Source organism: Fusarium venenatum, assembly GCF_020744135.1.
Source record: "Fusarium venenatum strain MPI-CAGE-CH-0201 chromosome Unknown EDB82scaffold_4, whole genome shotgun sequence".
NCBI classification, from domain to species: domain Eukaryota; kingdom Fungi; phylum Ascomycota; class Sordariomycetes; order Hypocreales; family Nectriaceae; genus Fusarium; species Fusarium venenatum.
Window position 1 is genome coordinate 7039767 of NW_027072132.1, and position 20437 is coordinate 7060203.

At 45.6% G+C, this 20437-nt stretch overlaps 8 protein-coding genes and 3 non-coding genes across 11 annotated transcripts; 6 read left to right on the forward strand and 5 right to left on the reverse strand.

The window, feature by feature from the left end:
• Nucleotides 1–91: 91 nt before the first annotated feature.
• Nucleotides 92–1739, reverse strand: EDB82DRAFT_481462 (uncharacterized protein; the record flags this gene model as incomplete). The annotated part of the gene is made up of 6 exons (XM_065608163.1): nt 92–363; nt 421–488; nt 544–929; nt 1197–1378; nt 1490–1566; nt 1627–1739. The coding sequence occupies 6 exons, from the start codon at nt 1737–1739 to the stop codon at nt 92–94; spliced, it is 1098 nt and encodes a 365-aa protein (XP_065463591.1).
• Nucleotides 1740–3687: 1948 nt separating this feature from the next.
• Nucleotides 3688–5211, reverse strand: EDB82DRAFT_481463 (uncharacterized protein; the record flags this gene model as incomplete). The annotated part of the gene is made up of 1 exon (XM_025725634.1): nt 3688–5211. The coding sequence occupies one exon, from the start codon at nt 5209–5211 to the stop codon at nt 3688–3690; it is 1524 nt and encodes a 507-aa protein (XP_025594213.1).
• A 3366-nt stretch (nt 5212–8577) lies between these two features.
• On the forward strand, nt 8578–9408 carry EDB82DRAFT_481464 (uncharacterized protein; the record flags this gene model as incomplete). Its single annotated transcript, XM_025725635.1, has 1 exon — nt 8578–9408. One exon carries the CDS (start codon nt 8578–8580, stop codon nt 9406–9408), a length of 831 nt encoding a protein of 276 aa, XP_025594214.1.
• A 662-nt stretch (nt 9409–10070) lies between these two features.
• EDB82DRAFT_t262 lies at nt 10071–10142 on the forward strand. Its single transcript has one exon. It is a non-coding gene; the product is annotated as a tRNA-Arg (tRNA).
• Nucleotides 10143–10216: 74 nt separating this feature from the next.
• On the reverse strand, nt 10217–11294 carry EDB82DRAFT_518085 (uncharacterized protein). Its single transcript, XM_025725637.2, has 2 exons — nt 10861–11294; nt 10217–10808 (listed from the first exon to the last, which is right to left on the reverse strand). The coding sequence occupies exons 1-2, from the start codon at nt 11179–11181 to the stop codon at nt 10704–10706; spliced, it is 426 nt and encodes a 141-aa protein (XP_025594216.2). The 5' UTR covers nt 11182–11294; the 3' UTR covers nt 10217–10703.
• On the reverse strand, nt 10219–10515 carry EDB82DRAFT_530861 (uncharacterized protein; the record flags this gene model as incomplete). The annotated part of the gene is made up of 2 exons (XM_025725636.1): nt 10219–10249; nt 10316–10515. The coding sequence occupies 2 exons, from the start codon at nt 10513–10515 to the stop codon at nt 10219–10221; spliced, it is 231 nt and encodes a 76-aa protein (XP_025594215.1).
• Nucleotides 11295–11803: 509 nt separating the features above from the next.
• On the forward strand, nt 11804–11886 carry EDB82DRAFT_t263. Its single transcript has one exon. It is a non-coding gene; the product is annotated as a tRNA-Glu (tRNA).
• A 362-nt stretch (nt 11887–12248) lies between these two features.
• Nucleotides 12249–12334, reverse strand: EDB82DRAFT_t296. The gene has a single exon. It is a non-coding gene; the product is annotated as a tRNA-Ala (tRNA).
• Nucleotides 12335–12962: 628 nt separating this feature from the next.
• On the forward strand, nt 12963–13904 carry EDB82DRAFT_562994 (uncharacterized protein; the record flags this gene model as incomplete). The annotated part of the gene is made up of 4 exons (XM_025725638.2): nt 12963–13231; nt 13284–13517; nt 13551–13627; nt 13680–13904. The coding sequence occupies exons 1-4, from the start codon at nt 13114–13116 to the stop codon at nt 13902–13904; spliced, it is 654 nt and encodes a 217-aa protein (XP_025594217.2). The 5' UTR covers nt 12963–13113.
• A 1245-nt stretch (nt 13905–15149) lies between these two features.
• EDB82DRAFT_518086 (uncharacterized protein) lies at nt 15150–17128 on the forward strand. The gene is made up of 4 exons (XM_025725640.2): nt 15150–15578; nt 15631–15762; nt 15813–16112; nt 16172–17128. Exons 1-4 carry the CDS (start codon nt 15302–15304, stop codon nt 16954–16956), a joined length of 1494 nt encoding a protein of 497 aa, XP_025594219.1. The 5' UTR covers nt 15150–15301; the 3' UTR covers nt 16957–17128.
• A 1635-nt stretch (nt 17129–18763) lies between these two features.
• EDB82DRAFT_518091 (S-adenosyl-L-methionine-dependent methyltransferase) lies at nt 18764–20435 on the forward strand. The gene is made up of 9 exons (XM_065609030.1): nt 18764–18957; nt 19013–19158; nt 19214–19255; nt 19304–19373; nt 19420–19447; nt 19503–19515; nt 19565–19654; nt 19700–20042; nt 20093–20435. The coding sequence occupies exons 1-9, from the start codon at nt 18841–18843 to the stop codon at nt 20321–20323; spliced, it is 1080 nt and encodes a 359-aa protein (XP_065463592.1). The 5' UTR covers nt 18764–18840; the 3' UTR covers nt 20324–20435.
• The last annotated feature ends 2 nt before the right edge of the window (nt 20436–20437 follow it).

Genomic DNA, 20437 nt, shown 5'->3' on the forward strand with positions numbered 1-20437 from the left:
TGCACTGTATCATGTCACACTTCCTCGATATCATGCTGGCACGTTTAGATATTTAATGCAAAAAGAATAATCCAGCGCTGAGAACTTTTTTTTACCTATCCGTCCCCACCCTCAGATCAGGCTTCACGAAGTTGCTCGAAAAGGAGTTATCGGTTGCTATTGTGCTTTGTTGCCTTGTCATAACGATCGTCGCCAGCGACCGGTCAATAAAAATGTTTCCCTTATTGCTCTCGTCGCTGGGCCTGTTCCGTTTCCATCGCCGTGCCATGTCCCTCGCAAATTGACGTGTGCCGGGCATACAAGCTACCATCATGCCCACGCTGGCTTCTACCATAGACCAGATGATGGTATCGACAGTGTCGGCTACGCTGTACGTCAGTAATTGTATCTTGTACAACACAAGTGGCAAGTCTAGCATACCTGTAACGTTGAATGTCTTTGCAAACTTTGTGACGTATGGAATACGTACTGTGCTGACGATTGTGAGGCTACCAGAGTCCGTCAGTTTGATATGAAGTATACTTTAGAGGGTTTTCAACTTACAAAGCGCCCACACCAAACATGGACATGATTCCGAGTTTCTTCTTGGGTTTGATTCCTATCTTCCACAATTGGGACATGGGGAGGATGATCATCCATACATCTAATGCAACGTTTAGTACGCCGTGGCTTGTTCCGATTGCGTTCGAGTTCAAGAGTACGCCGTCGGGATCCTTCTCTTTCCACCCCTCCCAAAATGTCCACATGGGTACTCTTTGTAGTATAAATAGTACAAGATAAATGGCAGACATGAGTAGGATAAAGACCACGGTTCCGTGAACCATCCACCGGAACTTTTGGTCGGGGAAGACTCGTAGAAAGAAGGCCAGGATTGATAGTTTGGTGAAAGTCAACGATATCGCATACATGTACTCGGCGGCCAAGACGAACTAATCGTATCATTTGTTATTGTGGCACTTGTTAGAAGGAGGGGATATTCGGACCTTATAGCATGATACAATGTCCTCATCGCTAACGTGCCATATATTCAAACCTATCCCTTTTGATGCTACTGCTATGCCAATGCTGGTCAGCTTCATCGTCCTGTACTAGATCTCGGTGTGACGCACTCAAGAAACATATAGCGCCGAACGTGCTGAGAAATGGCTGAAGAATGTCAATCGCTAGTTTTCAAATACGAGTCACAAATGACGTACAAGTGCGGCGATAATTAAACTGTCGTCGTGTCCGTACGGGACGAATCCAATAATCTTGGATGTAACTCTCATGCCGAAAAAGGCTATCGCCAAAGCCATCATGACTGCGCAGGTGATATTGATTTCCCTTCGTCGATCGAGGACGGGCAAATGGCAATCCTGCTCCATCATTAAATGATATCCTGCATGGTTTTAGTATTCAATTTCCGCCAGCACCAATAGGGTTAATCCTACTCAAATTATCTCCAACCTCGCAATCTCGCTTCACACATGAATCCAACTTGCGGAGATACTTCTTGCTGTGACATAATTTGGTGTTGTTTTGTCGATATCGTACATCGTTGTTGAGTAATTGATGAAAGCATGATGACTGTCCAACGTAAGCAATCGTGTGGTGAGACGAGATCGGAGGCGTAAACTGACAACGCACGGCGAATTGAAGTTGCCGAGATGCCCAGCAGGAGACACTGGTTGTGTAGCCTGAGTGAGTTGTACAAGTAGCAGACACAGTACCAAAATACAGCGCCTGCGATCCAACATCATTATGGAACTGACGATGGTTCCATCCAGACGGATCAACCAACAAACATTCGACCCAACGTGAAAACCAACGACGCGGATGAACTGGGCGCCCTCATTATGTATTGTTATTTCCAGCTCCAAGACATGTGGTTAGTGTCTCCACCTGTAGGTTATTGGTGGCGCATGTGCCTGCATTGGATTCGATGGTATCCGAGGCGCCCTGTTTCCGGATTTATGTCATGGACGGATCTGGGGCACTAGCATTGGTTTAATGTTGCCCTGGCGGGTCGATGTACCCAGAGTTTGATCTGGGCATTTAAGTGGAAGTCCTTTTGCATTCCAGCCGTGAGAAGTCATTTCGCAACGAGGCCCATTTGTAACAGCAATTTCCCACCAGACAACACAACGTACAATATGGAAATAATAATCTCCATCACCGGTCATCAAAGACTAACCAAGTAAGGTTGTTTTTTGAGCCTAACTGGACAAGATCTGCCTAGGATGCCTACCACCGGGGGTGCGTGCCGTGTCTCAGTTGTTACCGGCTAATGACCAGCTGTCAGCAGTAATTGTGCCACTATCGAACTAGCCTATCCTCATTCAGAGTAGAAACCAGGCAAAACAAGGCGGATGAACGATCGTCAAGCCTCGGGGTATCAAAAATTGTAATGACTGGGTAGAACATGGGTGATAAAACTGACAAGTCAATTCGGATTTCCTTGGTCGCACCTTTAGGCTGCTTGTATTTATATCCAATAGATTCACCTACCAATTAGTTGCGGGAGAATCTAGTCGATTCAAGAACAGTGGTGGAAATTGTTTGTGGCCATTCCCCAATCGTGTCAAGATGCATAAAATGAAGGTCCTCTGTTTTTTGTTTTGTTTTCGTGGACATTCAGTTAGCGTGAGGATGAATACCACCGGCATTTGTAACAGCATATATAGATAAATGATAGCATCATCTTTTGACTCAAGATTCAGGTATAAATCTCTTATCAATCTGCTTCATGACTCAATCATCTCCACTTCAGAAAGATGTTATCACGATAAGGTTGCTACCAAGGAAAACCCAATCGTTTCTAGATTTAGCACCAAAAATAGGTACAGGCTTCCTCGTCCATTGCCCTGGGTTGATGCCGCTTTGGCCTGAGTGCGCCTAGACTGAGGGGCTGGACGCCGGGGAACGCTTCCGACAAGTGTGGCTCCCGCTCTACTATGCCTGGTTTCAGCCCCCGTCGATTCTCATATGAAACTGAAGACATGCAAAACCCAGTTATCTATCATTATCCATGAACTTCCACGCTATTGTTGTCGCCTATTGCTTGCTCTCGAGAATTTGTTAGCACCTATACTTGATCTACCTCGATAATATGGTGGTATCTACATAATTATAATCACGGTTTGGCACGGATGTTCATGGATAGTGTTCGCTATCGAGAATTCAGAAGTACTGGATCAACCAAGTCGAAATCGTCCTATAGTGGGAAGTAATTTCCACAGATCTGCAATTGGATACCAGAAACCTTCGAGGTTTGGAGAGGTATTTACTACAAGACGAAAACTTACGAGGGATATATTTCCCACTTATTGGGAACACTAAATACACCGATTGGGTTGTACGGGATCACTGTTTTGACAAGAACAAATCACTAAGCTTACATTTGATTCAATGAGAAGTTTACTCAGAACACCTAGCTGTGTTGTGAAAAAGGAAATCTATGTTATTTAGAGGCTATATAGTCCAACTCTATGTAAATGCAATGCAGTTATTAAAGATGAAACAGATAGATACGAAAGAAAAGTGTTGAGCTCAGTCAGGTCTGTTGTAACCCCGAGCATGACAAACAATGTCTGAATCATCGAAAAAAGGCAACAAGCGAGAACTTTCAGGTGAGAGTTCTGGATGAGTCAAAGAAGACATGGCTGCACCCGGTTAAGGATGATAATAGATCATCTCAGACGAGATGGTTTAGTAAGCCTGTGTAGCTTTGGCCTTGCTGTTGGAAACCTTGACCTTGGTAGTCTTGCACTCAGACTTGCCGTCGACCTTCGCAGCCTGGGTAGCCTGCTGCTCGTTGTTGCGAACTTTGGTAACCAGAGTCTTGGGGCTCTCGGCCTTGATGTCCTTGGTGTCCTTGTTGCTCTCAATCTTGGCGACCTTGGTAGTCTGCTGGTCCTGGTTATGAACCTTGGTAGCCTTGGCCTTGTTGTTGATGTTGATGTCAACCTCAGCGATCTTGGTGACCTTGGTCTTGGTGTTGGAAACCTTGGTGGGCTCAGCGTACTGGATGTTCTCGTTCTCGACCTCGACCTTGGCGACCTTAGTAGCATTGACCTTGGTGTCCTTGACCTTGGTAGCCTTGGTCTGCTTGTTGTCCTCAGCCTTGGCCTTGGTGTCCTTAGCCTCGTTGTTGTTGTTAACCTCAGCGACCTTGGTGACCTTGGCCTTGGTGTTGGAAACCCTGGTGGGCTCCGCGTACTGAACCTTCTCATTGTCAACCTTGACAGCCTTAGTAGCCTTAGCCTTGGAGTTCATGGTCTTGGTGGATTTGGACTTGGGCTTCTCGGCATGTTGAGTGACCTCGGGCTCGGCATATTGGACCTTGTTTCCCTCACCATTGGCAACCTTGGTAACCTTGGGCTGGGACTTCTGGACCTTGGTGGTCTTAGGCTTAGAGCCAGAGACCTCATAGTCTCCCTCCTGCTCAGTCATCTTGTCCTCTACCTTGGTAATCTTGGTAGCCTTGGACTGAGACTTCTGGACCTTGGTAACCTTAGCATCCTTGGTGACCTTGGAGGCTGCAGAAATAAGACCGCGAGGAGCATCCTCGGTAGGAGCAGTAGTGGGAACCTGCTTGGAAGAACAGCCCTTGTCAAAAACGAAGAGCTTGTCACTGCGAGCAGGAATACTAGAGGCCGCAACCTTATAGAGCTTGCAGACAGGAGACTTGGAGTCATCAGAGAGACCAAAGAGGAAGCTCATGCATGAAGTATCAGCCTCAGCAAGAACCTGACAGTCCTTGGCAGTAGCCGCAGTAGTTGTCTTGAAAGGCTGAACATCAGCGTTCGAAGACCCAGAAGCAGCACAGTTGCACTGCGTACCTCGGCGTCCAAGGACCTTCTTAGGAACAGTTCCCCAAGGCTGGCCGGTAGTAGGAGCCGAAGTGGGAACACGATCAGCAGCGCACTCCCGGTCAAAGACGTGAAAACCATCCTTGCGGGCAGGCACCTTGGCAGCAGCTACTTCGAATAGAAGGCAGCTGGGTTCGTGGGCACCCTTGGCAAGACCAAAAGCAAAGCTCTTGCAGGAGTCATCAGAAGCACAGTAGGTCTGGCAATCGATGGCGGTGTCAGCCTTGCCGTTGTGGTAAGGCTGAACTTTTCCACTGGCAGAAGCGCTGGGGGCGACGTTGCATTGCTTGGAGTTGATGGAGAAGGGGCTGGCCATGGCAGAAGCTACGGAAGCAGAAAGGATGGCAATGGAGGTCTTCATGGTGATTGAGTTGAGTGTTAATGAAACGAATGAATTCGAGTGAGTGAGTGTAAGAAGTTGAACGAAAGTGGTTGAAAAATTGTGAGTGAATGTGAATGTGAATGAGAGTGTTTGCTGTGATGATAAGAAATTCCTGATAGTTGGAAGAGTAGGCAGTATTTATCTTTGAGGCTTTCTGGTATCGATTTGAGCTAGTGAGGGCTCCGTGAGGAAGCGCGAAGTGGGTGACGCGTCGCAGACACTACTCAACACACAGAACACCAGCAAACTGCAGTCGTGCATGAACATGAAATCAATAGTTTAGGAGCTAAACTTGGACGACCCTCCTCGGGAACAAACCGTTTGAATCACAGCTCGTGATGTGGGAAGCGTCTGTTTACAATCAACTCAGAGGTTAGACTTGAGATTTTCCGGGCGATGAGTTGGATAGATTTACCGGAGACAATCTCTTAGAAACTTCATAACACCTCCAGAGTTTCTCATTGAGGGTTTCATGGGCTTGTGGAACATGTCACTCTGAGACGTTAATCGCTATTACGATGAATATTCACCATAAACTCGCTCCCTTAATCCGACACACGACCCCAATGAACCAACATCTTCCTATGCTCTGTTGGGATTTTCCTATGTTCAAGATACGCTTGCCACTCTACTACAAACGCTGCATAATTTCCGAAGTCCCGCTGGAGTTGTTCTGGCTCAGAGCTCATCTGGCCTTCTCCTACATCCAAGATACGAGCAAACTGTAGTGCCACTGTTCAGGTCATTCTACTAATTGGCATTGATCTTTTTAAACGTAATGGCTGATACTGTAAATCGCACACAGCTGGTAATTTTTGAAGCCGCTGAGCTTCACGCACAGGGAGGTTCGTCCAAGTATACTGCCAAACTTTCGTTGTGGTGAAACCTCATCGTGGAGACTTCACGTAACACAGTGACATATCTGTCACCGAGTTATGGAAGGTGATTGATTTCTGTATAAGCATTTCCTCTCATTTCCCCTACCCGTAACCCATAGCTTCATCGAGTGAGGCCCATTGTAGTCTTTCTGGCAGCCACACAAATCTCGAATGATCGCACGAGAGTACGCATCCGTTCCGGAAAGGAAGAGAACACGTAAGGGGTAGAAGCTAAACATGACAAGCGGTGTCAAAATCCTAGGAGTCGTAAGTTTTAGTTACACTATCAGATCTTGTCACTCTGTGATCCGGGAATCCCCTGGACACTTTTGCGACTACGGATATGCTTTTCTCATTGCATCTTTCCATCGTATGTTCCTACAGAGCTTGTCTAACTCTGTTCTAGTAACGCTCGGAGCCTTCAGCAGCTACTAGTGTTTTTAAGATGGCATCCGGCCGCAAGTCTCTGTCTCCTTACCACCATGCACGTTTCTCAGTTTTGTCCAATTACTAGACTGAACCAATCAGGTCAAATTCTTTAGTGGTATGGATATCTCATTAGACCGATTAGAGTTTGGGACGTGCAGTGTAAGCCGACGTAACCTGTTGGGATGGCCCGTGGGACAGCCTGCAGTAGCTTCACGACGGTCAAGTATAATAGTGCATGGCGATGGCCCGTGGTGGAACGGCGACACATCGAGCCGAAGACGCAAATTTACGTAGATATGGAGCACATAACTTTATCTGTGCATAACTCGTCACTAACTAACTATCCCCTTGTGATGTCTAGTCAAACTGGCCTTGTGAGATATTTTGAGCTTTATCAATTAGTGCTGTATTGTTGGGTTATTACTGCCATGAGCATCTTTTTGCTTGGCAAGAAAGCTTAGAGAAATGTCTCTCCGTCCCATGAACCTGATCAACATTTCGATGTGTACTGGTCAGGACTGTTATAGTACATAACGACTCCTCATGATCTTGATATGCTGCATAAATGTAGCACCAGCCTTTTGGCGTTCCGTTCCGCTGTCACCCCTTAACTATGTGGCTGTGCATTGGTGTTTCTTTGACCCACATAGCTTGAAACAACTGTTGTTCTACCAAACATTCTAGCCCCGGAACAACGGTCGAGACCTTTTAGCTGCAGAAACTCGAACGTCATCGTCTGTTTAGACTAGAACGGGGATTGCCTACATCAAGAAATCCAAGTCTGTAGGGTAACAGCTTCAATTATTGTTGACTCCATGCTACGGCTCTTTATTATGTGGCTTTTGACATGACGGTTCGTCATTTCTAACTGATAACTCTCTCTAAATAGGTACTATGAAAAATTCAAGTAGAATGAAGTTTGACATTATGATGAATCTCACTTTTGTATTGGGCCTTATTGGAAAGTTAATATTGAAATATGGTTCGACTTGAAGACAAATTGTTTGAAGCAATTCAACACACACTGCCTAATCCCATGTAGTTTCCACAGCCCCAGCTTGACGATTTCCCACAAATTCAGACGAATGGAACGTGATCCCATTGGACGGAAGTGTTTTGTTTCTTCGGTGCGCAAGATCGAGCTTCCCACTTTCCGATCTTGCATTAGTAGGCGCGTCAAGTCTTGTCAATGTGTTTCATTGCAACATAACCCAGGGTCATTAGCGTGAGGCTACTAAAGCTTAGCACTATTTATTATCCGACGGCAACGGGGACTTGTGTCTCTAACGGCATGTGGGGGATCTTCAATTGATGCTAAGCCACGATGGACCTGAAGGTAGCCCAGAGACGTAATAGCCCACGGATACTTCCGTAGGGAGTTGATTCGGGGTTTGAGAAAACCAATAGCGCGAACCCAATGCAAAAATGACGAATAAATGGCATAGCACAAATTGTGTTGCGTATGAACGACACAAGAGTTAGAGGTCATGATGCAGAACCCATTGCACTTTGGATTGAGTGAAGGTGAGAAACAACATTGTTACCGGCGATCGTTCCTACGAATTTAATATATAAACATTGTAATTTAGAGGTTATGACTATCAAACATGACGATGAACAATAAAGGAGACGTAGGAAAGTGAACTTTCGTCCATCAATTGAGGCTGTGGCCCACAGGACAAACGGCATGATGCACCGCCCTGACGGTTCCACGTAGAGCAGATCCGAGCTTCGAGATCATCCAACCTCCCTGACAACTTCGACAAACACACAGATCTTCACTGTAGAACGTTACGACAATTGCTGACGCGGTATGTTGCACTCAGGGGACTCCACCTGCATACTATTTCCCCTAAGATAAGTCAAATATAGCAAGCTCAACAGGTATAAAGGCATCATCACTTCCCATTCAATCCAGATTTTTCCTCATCATCACACAACAGTCTCAACAACTACACCAATCACTTTCTTCAACACCTTCACACTCTTTCAACCTACTTCCCAATCCAACTTTCAAGTTACACCACCATCTTTCAACATGAAGACCGCTTTCGCTATCCTCACTGCCTCCATGGCCTCCGCCATCCTGGCCTTCCCTCTCGATGCTCGCAGCCAGCAGTGCAACGTCGCTCCTTCAGCTGCCACCAACGCCAACATCAAGCCCATCTCTCAGCCTTCCGCTACTACCGCTGAAGCCTGTCTGAAGGCCTGCTCCTCCAATACTTCTTGCAAGAGCTTCATTTTCGGCCTCCCCGCCAATACCAAGACTCCTACTTGCAAGCTCTATGCTGTCTCTGCCGCTCAGGTTCCCAATCAAGGCAGCGAGCTGTACGTCTTTGACAAGGCCTGCTCTTCCAAGGCTGTTCCCAACACCAAGCCCACTCACGATGAGCCCCGCGGCCAAGTCAAAGGCAAGCTAGCTGCTCGTGACCAGGTCTGCAACACTGCTCCTACTGGTGCTACCAACGGCAACGTCAAGCCTTTCGCTACTCCCAGCGTCAAGACTGCCGACAAGTGCCAGGATGCCTGCAATGCTCAGACTGGCTGCCAGAGCTTCGTCTTTGGCCTTCCTGCCGCCGCATCTGCACCTGTCTGCAAGCTTTACAAGGTTGCCCCCGCTCAGGTTCCCCAGAGTGATGACGACCTTTACGTCTTTGCCAAGAGCTGCCCTGCGGCCAAGGTTCCTACTAGTGCTCCTACTCATGATGAGCCCCGAGGACAGCTCCCTTCTGAGCAGAAGTCCAACGACAAGGCCCAGACCAAGACTGAGCAGAACAACGCTCAGAAGAACCAGGGTAACTCTGCTGAGAAGCCCAAGACTACCGCCAAGGCCAAGGCCAACAACAACGGCGAGCAGAAGCACAACTAATTGATAACTGTTCGAAAACACGCCTTCTAGGTAGTGGACATTTCAACAGCTCGGAACGGATATTCGATGGACGGTGACAATTGAATGCGGTGGAACCTCGATGATACGCTTGGCATTTGAGGTTGTGGAACATGGTGGTTCCAAATGAAAAGCGAACTTGTACTAGACACTCTTTCTGATAGACTTGCGATTTGTTTTATTTCCTATTATGTAGCACCAATAGATCGGCCGATCACTCAAATCTCTCTGGCTACAGTGCACTCTTGACTACTCTGTGATCAACCAATAATAATCATCACCACAGTTTTTTTCATGGACAATGTCTCTTCACACTTTCTGGACACCAAATTGATCTCCGAGCTTTGCTACCCACGAAGATACAATTTGTGCTCTGTACACGGAGGTAATTACAGTTGATACAAGACTGATATGACAATTTTCAACCCTTGTGCTCCAAGTTGTGGGGCGTTATTAACCGTTGTAATCTACCTGCCAGACTCAAACTTCCGCATCCGTTCATAAAAGTAAGGACTACAGAATTGAGAACTATCCCCCGGCATTTGGCGACAAGATCTGGTGAGATACCCTCTCCCACGCCGATCCTCCTGTAAGCTTGGCGATTATGTTAAACAATATGGGCACATCCTTCATCAATAAGACAAGGTCGCGTGGCCCAATGGCAAGGCGTCTGACTACGAATCAGAAGATTCTGGGTTCGATCCCCAGCGTGATCATTTCCTTTTGCCTCATGTGACCATTCCATGAATTACTGTTTTTATTTTTTTTTGTCAATAATTAACTCGTATTGTTTTAATCCATGTAATCTGAACCATCGTAAATACTTGACCGACATTGATAAATAAACAACGCTATGCTTTCCGCTATACCCCCAATCTTTACCACATACGAAACACCAGCGATCAATCCAAAAACAACAGCACACATGGCTTTTCCTGGCAGACTCCTCGCTGCTGCGTTGTCTTCATCATCATCTGAACCTTTAGCGTATCTAGTCTCTGTGGGTTTGGCGATTGACAGACCCGCGTTGGTGGACCTAGGATCACCAATCGCTGTTGCAAAGGCAGGTTCACTACTGAAAACGGCCATGGTGACAGTCTTCGATTCCGATGGGGCTGTGGGTCACATATCTCGCTGCCTTCGTACTAGTCGAACTTCATAGGGATGTTCTTAGCTTGAGTGGCCCCAGGAACGTTCTTCACGATCTCGTGGATATCGTCTTTTCCCCCTTTGGGGTTGTACTGAGCCAAAGAGATCTCCGTTCTCGTTGTCATAAACTATGCAGGCTCCCTTGAACGAATCGTCTTGGGTTTCATTGTAAAGACCTCGAGGGGAACATTAATGGTCAATTCTCCAAGGTTAAAGTCAAGAGTGTACTTATGGTATTTGTTACAAGGCACCATGGCACCATTTTCTTTTGATAACGCCGTCCAGGCTCGTCATCACGCGAAGCATCATGTCTTGACTCAGTGGACTCATGACTATGCCTAAATCCAACAGAACGGGTCGTGGATAAAAGTCAATCGAAGTGGAATTGCCAGCATTGGTTCCGCCGAAACCTTCGATGAGTCTCTCGGGGACATTGTCGGAGGGATCGGTCAAAGGAATGTAAAAGGTGACCAGGTCCGTGTACTTGGCTTTATTGACACTGCTGAATAGAAAGTGACCGCCGTGGTCGTCGTTGAGCCAAAGATTGTAAGCAGTAGCGTTAATCTCACCGGCGTGAAGCAAGAGATGATAATGTTGTGGCGGCATTTAGCGTGAGACCCCTCGAATCCGAGGTTAAAGCGATTCAAGGTTAAAATGTAGCTTATTGTTATGTGCAACTTGCTTATAATGGGAAATATTTCGAGGCATTTCCTCGTTCAGTGGAGAATGTCTACTCTGTTGTTTTGCTTACATGGTTGTGAGTAAAATCTCAGGGCTACACTTTTCAGGTCATGATACTACCCTAGACCATTATGGTTGCTTTAATTTCTCACTACAACCCATAGTCAAGACTGAATCACACATGGTAGGATTCTATGTGTGAGGTAAGAGTAATATTACAGAATGCATAAGATATTTGGTTATGGAGAATTTTGTGTTGGTTCAAAGGGTATCTATTCATGTTCAGACTTTAGGTGCCAATTCATGACAAGAGATTTGAGATTAACCAAGCTTTATGGTTTGAACTCAGGACAAGTAAGAGTTCCACTTTTACACTGTTGTGTGTTCTACAGAAGTAGGAAACTGTCGAGGGGCAGCTATTCTTATATTCCCTTTTCTCAATTTGCATGGTGAGATACTGAGACCTACTTGTCGAAGCTCTTGCTTAGGTCTCTCCTCGACAATGATCTATATAAGTTCCAATAACAGCGCTGACTAACAACTAAAGTCCGGTGTGGTGTATCGGTTAGCATACCGCGTTTTCATCTCGAGAAATCCGCGGCGAGCGGGGTTCGATTCCCCGCACCGGAGACACGCGTTGTTTTTTTATATTTTGATCTTTGTCAACGCGTCATGGATAGATTCCTCGTTATCTGTCTTTTTGCTGGCAAGTGGAGAGTCAAGGTGGATGTGTGGCGTGGTGGCTGGTGACAGACTGTTTGATAAGGAATTTGCTCACACTGCCACATTGCCCTAAACCAGATTACGTGTCCGTGTTTGTATTAGTCTCTGTGGACCACGATGCCCTCATGAGAAATATCAAGGCATTCTATAATCCACGACCTTCAGCTTGAGATAACTACTTGCGACTTCGTAGGTGGTCAGTCTATGTTTTAATCTCGAGTAATTTGATTGAAAAAAGAAGGTCATCGATCTGATGACACGCAAAAATTTGGAGGCTGAGGGATTTGAACCCCCGGCCTTTCGCAATCATTCGGAACAATGCAAAGCGAACGTGATACCCCTACACCAAGCCCCCGTTATGAAAAGTGCTTCTTATTAATGTCTATAGAGCCTGTGAGAGCCAAAAGCACCCGGTCGCCAGATTAGCACTTCTTTAATACATGACAGACATGATATTGACTTTGGCAAACCCAAATCTATTATCAGAGTTTACGGACACACATGATGTGTGCAATCGCCATGTCTTGATTGTCCACCAGCTTGATGCCACGTAAAATCCGCAAGGACTGGCAAGAACACGACAACTTGAGGCAACCATGGCGCACCTCGTTTCCCGGAGGACGCGTCTCGTTCTCGCCAATGGCTACTCAATTAATTCTATTTGCCAGCAGCGACTCAATCCATCTCGTTGCCATTATTCCAAGATACCATCTTTCACACACAGGTGCGGTACCGATGCTGAACCGGTCGAAAAATACAAGCCATGTGGTTAGCATCCTATTACATTGTATAAGACCCTTGAAAGATGGGAGGTACAAAGTTCTTCACAAGTTGGGATGGGGTGGCTACCTTACTACCTGGGCTGCAAAAGACCAGAAGTACGCGTGCTTTTACGACCAAGGAATACCATTTACTAACTCTGCGTCAGGACCAATTCCTATGTTGCAGTAAAGGTCAAAATCGCTGATGCCCCAGAGACTAGAGAGCTCAACGTCTTGCAAGCATTATCTGCTCTGCCAAAAACTCACCCCGGGTCATCTCACATAATCCAACCGTTGGACCATTTCACTCTCGACGGTCCGAATGGTTCCCACGAGTGCTTGGTAATGGAAATCGCAGGCCCCCACGTTCAACATGGCCTTGGCCCCTACGGTTTACAGTTACAGACTTCCAGCCACCCTTGTGAAAGTTGTCGCCAAGCAGGTGCTGCAAAGGCTCGACTTCCTTGCGGTCAATGACATCGCACATGGGGGTAAATTCTGTACATCTTGGGTACTTCCATATGATGCTACCTTTACTTGTAGATTTGCACACTAAAAACATTGCTATGGCTCTGCCTGATTTAAACTCTCTAAGTGAAGAGGACTTCGTTGCCAGGCTTGGGGAGATCGCGACAGGTGCAGTGACCAGAGTAAATGGCGGGCCTTTGGAGGATAATTTCCCAACTGAAACTATTGAACCCACATCGTTCCGGGGATTCAATAATATACTATCTCGTCCATCCGTCAAGATTATCGACTTTGGAGAAACTTTCTTTGGTAACAATGGTCCATAAACACTGAAAAGCCCAGTGTATTTACGGCCACCGGAGGTCGTCTTTGGGGATCCGTTGGATCGTCGAGTAGATCTTTGGAATGCTGGCAGTCTGGTAAGGAAATATCTATTAATCTCTCTTTGAAAAAGAATGTCAATAGTAACAGATCTTCGAACTCATAGCGGATCACCCTCCATTCAACACCATTATGCAGACCTCCCCTCTTCTCGTTCAGCAGATGCTTGAGGAACTCTCTGACGAACTGCCATCGAGATGGCAGGCCCAATGGGGTATCATGCAAAAAGAACTCGTTGAAAGACAGGCTAATCAGGAGAGCACCCCTGAAGATGATGAGATATTCACGCTTCATGAATGGCTAGAAGAGTGTTAATATGTCGGTAACGAGACGGATGAGTTCACGAAAGAAGAACTTGCGACGATGGCTGATGCAATTGGGAGTATGCTGAGGTTTGAGCCGTCACTCAGAGCCACGCCAGCCGAAATGCTTGCCCACGACATGTTTCGAGAAACATTATCCAGCTGAAGTCCTGGTAGAACGCAGCGACAGTGAAGAATAGCGCACTTAACACAAGTTACGTGGCAGGCTTGGAATCAAACTCCGCTCCATTCTAAGAGAGGTTTACAGGTAGACGTAGAGTCCGTCTTACCCCAAAACAGAGATTTATCAAATATGGATGTACAGATATCATTAGGTAATAAACAAACCGTTTCTTAAGTGTTCGTATTCATTCATGATCTAAAAATCTGGCCAAGTGTTCAATTTATGGCGATTGAATAGTCCAAGAAGCCATTGGTACTGGACGGTGTTAATCAACAACCAGTCGTTGAGTTTTGATGTGAAGGTTGGCGACAAGATTTAAATTGTCGCACTTCCCAATGTGGTATTGGTAGGAAAGTAATGGGCTTTCGTTATTCATAATACCAGATAACGATGCTAGGCAGCTTGGCAGTTGGTAATAGAGTTAAGCTTGTTTGGTTACTCACCGTCCCCAGTGAGCTTATTAGCAACCTTAATTTGTAGCGCGTATGATCGTAATCTGTAAGCGATGTCAGCGCTAACTCAGAATCACGTTCATTCAACTCATAGTCAACAAATATAACGCATGTATGAATGGGTCTTGTGCCGTTGACTATCTAGAACCTGGGTCTGTGGCTGGTTTACTGATGTTATTACTTGGCTATCAAGGAATGGAAGTTGAACAATTATAGCGGATATGTGTTGAGTATTAGATGCCTGGCAAGGTAAGTTCCGGAGTAATCGGCCTTAAGACAAAAGAAAAGAATAGCTTCATGATTTGCAAGTGACCCGGTCGGACTTAACGGTCTTAAACATCAATAAGACAGTAACGATTGTGGAGTGTTCAAGACACTATACCACCAATACATGCTGCATGCCTTGTCGTATGTACCCTAAGGATCAAACCCTTGCTACTCGGTATGTATAGTGAGATGGGTTCTATGATTAATAATGGTGGGAAAGGAAAGCCTCCATCGGGGCAATGACGTGATGTATTGATATGTTTGCTACCATTACAAGGCACAAGGAATTGAGGCCCAGAAGAATAGGCTATCAACAGCCAATCGTATACCCAGTTACCCATGAACCCCTCATCTGGGATGATGTGAGAACTACCACCCAAATGGGTCTTGTAGGGTATTGAAAAGAACTATATGAAGGGCTGGTATAATCGATAAAACGTTGGCAGAACTGAAACTGTTGGTAAGCTTCTGATCACATAAATTGTGTTACCTCGTGACTTTCCGAAAATGACTTCCATCCTGTTACAAAACGCTACTTTGTTGGTCCCTTGTGGCCCTGGCGATGATCATATCATCCCACTCAAGAACCATTCACTGTTGATTGAGGGCAACAAAATTTCTCGTATCGCTGCGCAAATCGACCCGCCGTCTGAAGCAACTGAAGTGATTGACTGCACGGCTAAGCTTATCACGCCAGGCTTCATTGACACGCACCATCATGTCTGGCAAACACAAGTGAAGGGTAGACATGCAGACCACAGCTTGTTAGAGTACATGGCACCTGGTTCGTATTACTCTGACGACCTCGGAAATTTGACTGCTAATTGCTGCAAAAGGAAACATGGTATCGCGTAGCTACAAACCAGATGATGTCTTTTGGGGACAGCTAGGTGGATGTCTCGAAGCACTGGAAGCAGGAACAACCACCATTGTTGACCATGCACACATCTCATACACCCCCGAGCATAGTAAGTACGTCATCAACTTGATTGAGTACCAACTGACGCATGCCAAATAGATAATGCGGCTTTGTCGGGAACCATCTCATCTGGTATTCGCTCTGTGTATTGCTATACTCCGACAGGAAGAGTCAAGACCTGGAAGCCATTTGAGTTTGAAGAAACTCTTATCCCAGACTGGGTCATGGAACAGTTGACAGAACTGTGTCAACGCGGTCCTCTCGGCGACGGACGAGTTACAATGGGCTTTGGATTCGACTTTTACTTTCTTCCAAAGGAAGTCCTTGTCGGCATCTTTGGCAAAGTACGAGAGTTGGGAATCAAGACTATCACGTCTCATTATGTGGCTAGCCTGCTTGGTAAGTGCTCCACTTTGTATCTTTTGCCGACTTTTACAGACCAACTGACTCCTGTATAGAGGACTCTCTCGTAGATCTGCTGGAAGGCTATGGTCTGTTGGAGAAAGACATTCTGTTGTCTCACGCGACTCCACTGAATGACTCAGATGCTGAGAAACTCAAAAAGGTTGGAGCAGCTGTCTCCTCGACTCCCGAAACTGAGCTCCAAATGTCCCATGGTTGGCCAGTGTGCTTTCAGGAAAATTGCACCTCTATCAGTTCTCTGGGCATCGACTGCCACAGCAACAACAGTGGGAGTATCGTAACACAGATGAGAATTGCAATTCAGGCTGAGCGCTCTCGTCGCAACAACAAAATCCTCGACACTGGCAAATTCCCTGGGCAAATCCAAGTAAATGTTCAAGAAGCCTTTCAGTTGGCAACAATTCGTGGTGCAAGGGCGATTCACATGGAAGACCAAATCGGGTCTCTGGAAGAAGGCAAGATTGCTGATCTTCTTATCTGGGATACCCTCAGTCCTAGCATGATCTGCGCGGCTGAAGAAGACCCCATCGGTGCTATCATTGACCACTCGTCGCCTTCCGACATCGAGGCGGTTATTGTGGATGGGCAATTCAAGAAGCGCGATGGGCGTCTTGGATCGATCAAACTTGACCTTGGACTGGCACCTGAATTGAATCAGGATAAGACAGAAGTACAATGGCGTGACATTGCGCTTGAGCTTCTCAAGAGCCGGGAAAGGATCATCGCCGATGAGAAGGAACTTGGTGCTGATGATCGACAATCTGCTTTCGAGAATGGACTAGCGCTATTTGGAGTCAATAAGGAGAAGTTGGTATTCTGAGAAGGTAAATATGTACACACTAACTTTAGTATAGGTAAGGTAGGTAAGTATATTAAGTACTTGGAGTGCATGCAGCTAAGCAGATACCTTGCATCGCCCTGTCATAATCTGTCAAATTTATATCACTTAATAACACAAGCAGCGTGGATAACAACGAGTATGTGAAGCTGAAATTTTACGATAGATATGATGTGCAGAAATGAAGTGAATGACTGAAATATTCAAGTCAGGTGCAATGCTTTTGAAAGAAGGCCAGATTTGGCATGTTACACACGTTCTATTCAACAACATAGTATACGGTCATACGAAAAGTGACTCAGTCGGATAGAAACAGCATATGAATCGCTAACAGTCTTATTCTCCATCTTGTCTTCTACAAACTAACACCATTAAATAAAAGAAAGTCAACATTATCTATCAGCCATATCGAACAGCCATGTGTTTTAGAACCCACACAAGCGTCTTCTGCCCTACTTGTGAGATAGCGTACTTTGTCATTAACCTCGATAACGGGTGCATATATTTATCCAAAGGAGGGGCTCTTGGCGACTGCAACTGGGAAACTGAGGATCTATATTTCAATGTTTGGGGAGAGGAAAGCGAGGATTGTAGACGGTGGCGGGAAGAAGAAGAGTAGGAAGAGGAGGAAGAGAGGGAGGAGACTAAGCCGAATACCCAAGACCATCGTTGACACTGAACTACCGGCGCTATTTGAAAAGCTCATGTATTTCCCAGCATTGAAGTGATTTAGATAAAAAATGTGATTGCAAATAATTGAGAATAGAATTCTCTATTTAGGACTCTAGAACATGTTTCTAACCGCCTCCGTAGTGTGAATAGGTTTTAAAGCCTTTTGCAGCTGCCCCATCTCCATATGTGTACTGAATCATAAACTCTCATTCATCGTACATAGCCTAGAAGAGGATTCATTCTCACCGTAAGGTATGTGAGTCTTTGTTCATGCTAAGCAGCAAAGTAAAGAGCTTTATATGTTGAACATGGAATGATAGACGAAGTGATGATTAAGTCTGGACCCATCACTTCGATGGACATTCTGCTCAGATCCTATGCGCATTCAAAGTTCTCAAATGTGATTAACCTCAATGAATTGTTCAGTGTGAGACAGTCAGCTGAATATTCCAACGCGATATGGAATGAACTGCCTGACTAATAACATCTGTGATTTACACCACCAACAGTATATAAAGTCTAACAACTTCATAGTCATTTGGGACCCGGCATACTTCTCCATTTTCTCAACCATTACTACTTTCACAAGATCAATAGCAACCAACGTTGCAATATCTTTAACTAGAATTACTATAAGCCCACTATGTGCTGGACAAGAAATACTAGTTTCCACTGTCCAACATGCTCGAAGGAAGATCGTACCATCACTACCTCACACTTTTGTGATGATATCCCCAAGAAAGGAAAATTCGGAGACTGCCGTGGTGGTGTCGAACATAAGTGGGTATATAGAATGGGCAAGGAGTGTGACGAGTGCCGAATCAAGTGGAAAGATCCAAAGGATTGGGCAAAGCTTGCTTCTATTAGACATTCTACGGGTGGAGAGAAGAAGCATTAGCTCAGGATTTTAATGATCACTTTTTCAAGTGATACTTCGCCATGGCAGTAGAATAATATAGATCTTTGACTTTGAATCCTTATAAATTCCAATATGCGTTGGCGAGCCATCTTTCCCGTGTGTCGGAGCATGCAAGGATTAACCGGAAGTGATATGTTCCGGGTCCTGCAGCCCAGATCATACCACTGAGCCTTTCGTGTGTCGATTTTAATCGCTCATCATTCATGCTACCTTGTTATTTGACAAAGAGATAGGCATATCGTTATATACTATATCTATCCTTGTTGTGACACAAAATGACCCAGTCCACTGAGCCGACAAGTCAAGACGGGAGAATGACTACATCAAATGCACCCCAGCCAACGGCATCCGTTGTCCTACCAGAGCCGCAGCACTGGGCACGAATGGGAGAGGTCAGTTGAGTATAAAGTATGTGAAGCGACATAAAATGCTGAATCATGTGATAAGACCGCCGAGGCAAACAATGACGAGCTTGAAACCACTGAGGTGTCTGACGGTGATTCAACTTTAGCATCTATTACCTCCAGTATTCTTCAGTACAGAACTATCCATGGGCGTACTTATCACAGTGAGCAGGGGAATGCCCAATACTGGTGAGTACTGTTGTGATATACTACCACTATCATGGGAGCTGATAGATCCGCAAAGGGGGTCAAACGACAAGCAACAGAATGATTTGATGGACCTCACGTAAGCCATTCACGTCTGTAAGCATGAGTTACGATCTTGACAGACCAGGCATCATATCCTCACGCTTGGGCTAGGTGATAAGCTTCATCTGGCTCCTGTGATCAAACACGATGTGAAAGTAAGAAAATCTCGTTCAGCAAGATGATGCGCTAATATCCATCAAGAATGTGATTGATATCGGAACTGGAACAGGTATAGCCTTTCTCGACGCCTCTTATTGAACATCAAACTGACATGTGATTTCCAGGCATATGGGCTATGTAAGTTATTGTCATCTGACAAATACCGCCCTCTAACCGAAAATCTTAGCGACTTTGCCGATCAGTATCCTGAAGCTCAAATCATTGGAACTGATCTCTCACCAATCCAGCCTTCTTGGATCCCACCCAACCTTCAATTGTAAGAAATGCTAAAATCGTGGTAGCAGTGATTAACATCCGGCAGCATTATTGAGGACTGTACCTGGGATTGGAGCTTCACGTCTGGCTTCGCCGACTACATCCATGCTAGATGGTTAATGGGAAGTATCAGGAACTGGGACTCCTTCTTCTCCGAAGCCTTTAGAGTGTCCAAGCCTGGAGGCTGGGTAGAGAGTCATGAAGCTGCGTCTACTATCAGCAGTGATGACAACACCGTCCCACCCGACTCAGCTATGGGCCACTGGGGTAAGTTCTTCATTGAAGGCAGTAAAAAGATTGGAACAAGCTTCACAGTCGTCGAAGATGGTATGCAAAGAAAGGCTATGGAAAAGGCAGGATTCGTCAACATTCAAGAATTTGACTTCAGAGTATGTTGCCTCTTAATCAGTTCATTTCCTTCAAACTAAATATTGATTAGAACCCGATTGGCAATTGGCCTGATGATCCCGTCGAAAAGCAGATGGGTTCTTATACTAAGCACGGTCTTGAGACTGATAGCGAGGGTTTCGTTCTGTTCATGGCACACACACTGGGTTGGAGCAGGGAGGACATTCTTGCCTACGTTACTCAATTCAAACGCGAAATCCGGTCAGGAAAATATCATGGATATTTTGCACAGAAGGTCGTTTGGGGTCAGAAGCCTAACTAATATGTAAGAGGATGTTCAAATTGGAGTTTATCGACATTACAGTTCGGATGTAGAGGACATTTCGATTCCATTAGTGTCAGTCATTAATACACAGTTAAAAGTCATATTTTTACA

What these genes read in the sequence shown, in the direction of transcription:
- EDB82DRAFT_518085 (XM_025725637.2), bottom strand. Translation starts at nt 11,181, where the DNA reads ATGCCGCCACAACATTATCATCTCTTGCTTCACGCCGGTGAGATTAAC. An exon ending in TGCTTCGCGTGATGACGAGC is followed by an intron (nt 10,809 to 10,860) that starts CTGGACGGCGTT and finishes TGTAACAAATAC; the next exon opens with CATAAGTACACTCTTGACTT.
- EDB82DRAFT_518086 (XM_025725640.2), top strand. Translation starts at nt 15,302, where the DNA reads ATGACTTCCATCCTGTTACAAAACGCTACTTTGTTGGTCCCTTGTGGC. An exon ending in GTTAGAGTACATGGCACCTG is followed by an intron (nt 15,579 to 15,630) that starts GTTCGTATTACT and finishes TTGCTGCAAAAG; the next exon opens with GAAACATGGTATCGCGTAGC. An exon ending in CTCATACACCCCCGAGCATA is followed by an intron (nt 15,763 to 15,812) that starts GTAAGTACGTCA and finishes CATGCCAAATAG; the next exon opens with ATAATGCGGCTTTGTCGGGA.
- EDB82DRAFT_518091 (XM_065609030.1), top strand. Translation starts at nt 18,841, where the DNA reads ATGACCCAGTCCACTGAGCCGACAAGTCAAGACGGGAGAATGACTACA. An exon ending in CAGGGGAATGCCCAATACTG is followed by an intron (nt 19,159 to 19,213) that starts GTGAGTACTGTT and finishes AGATCCGCAAAG; the next exon opens with GGGGTCAAACGACAAGCAAC. An exon ending in TGATCAAACACGATGTGAAA is followed by an intron (nt 19,374 to 19,419) that starts GTAAGAAAATCT and finishes ATATCCATCAAG; the next exon opens with AATGTGATTGATATCGGAAC.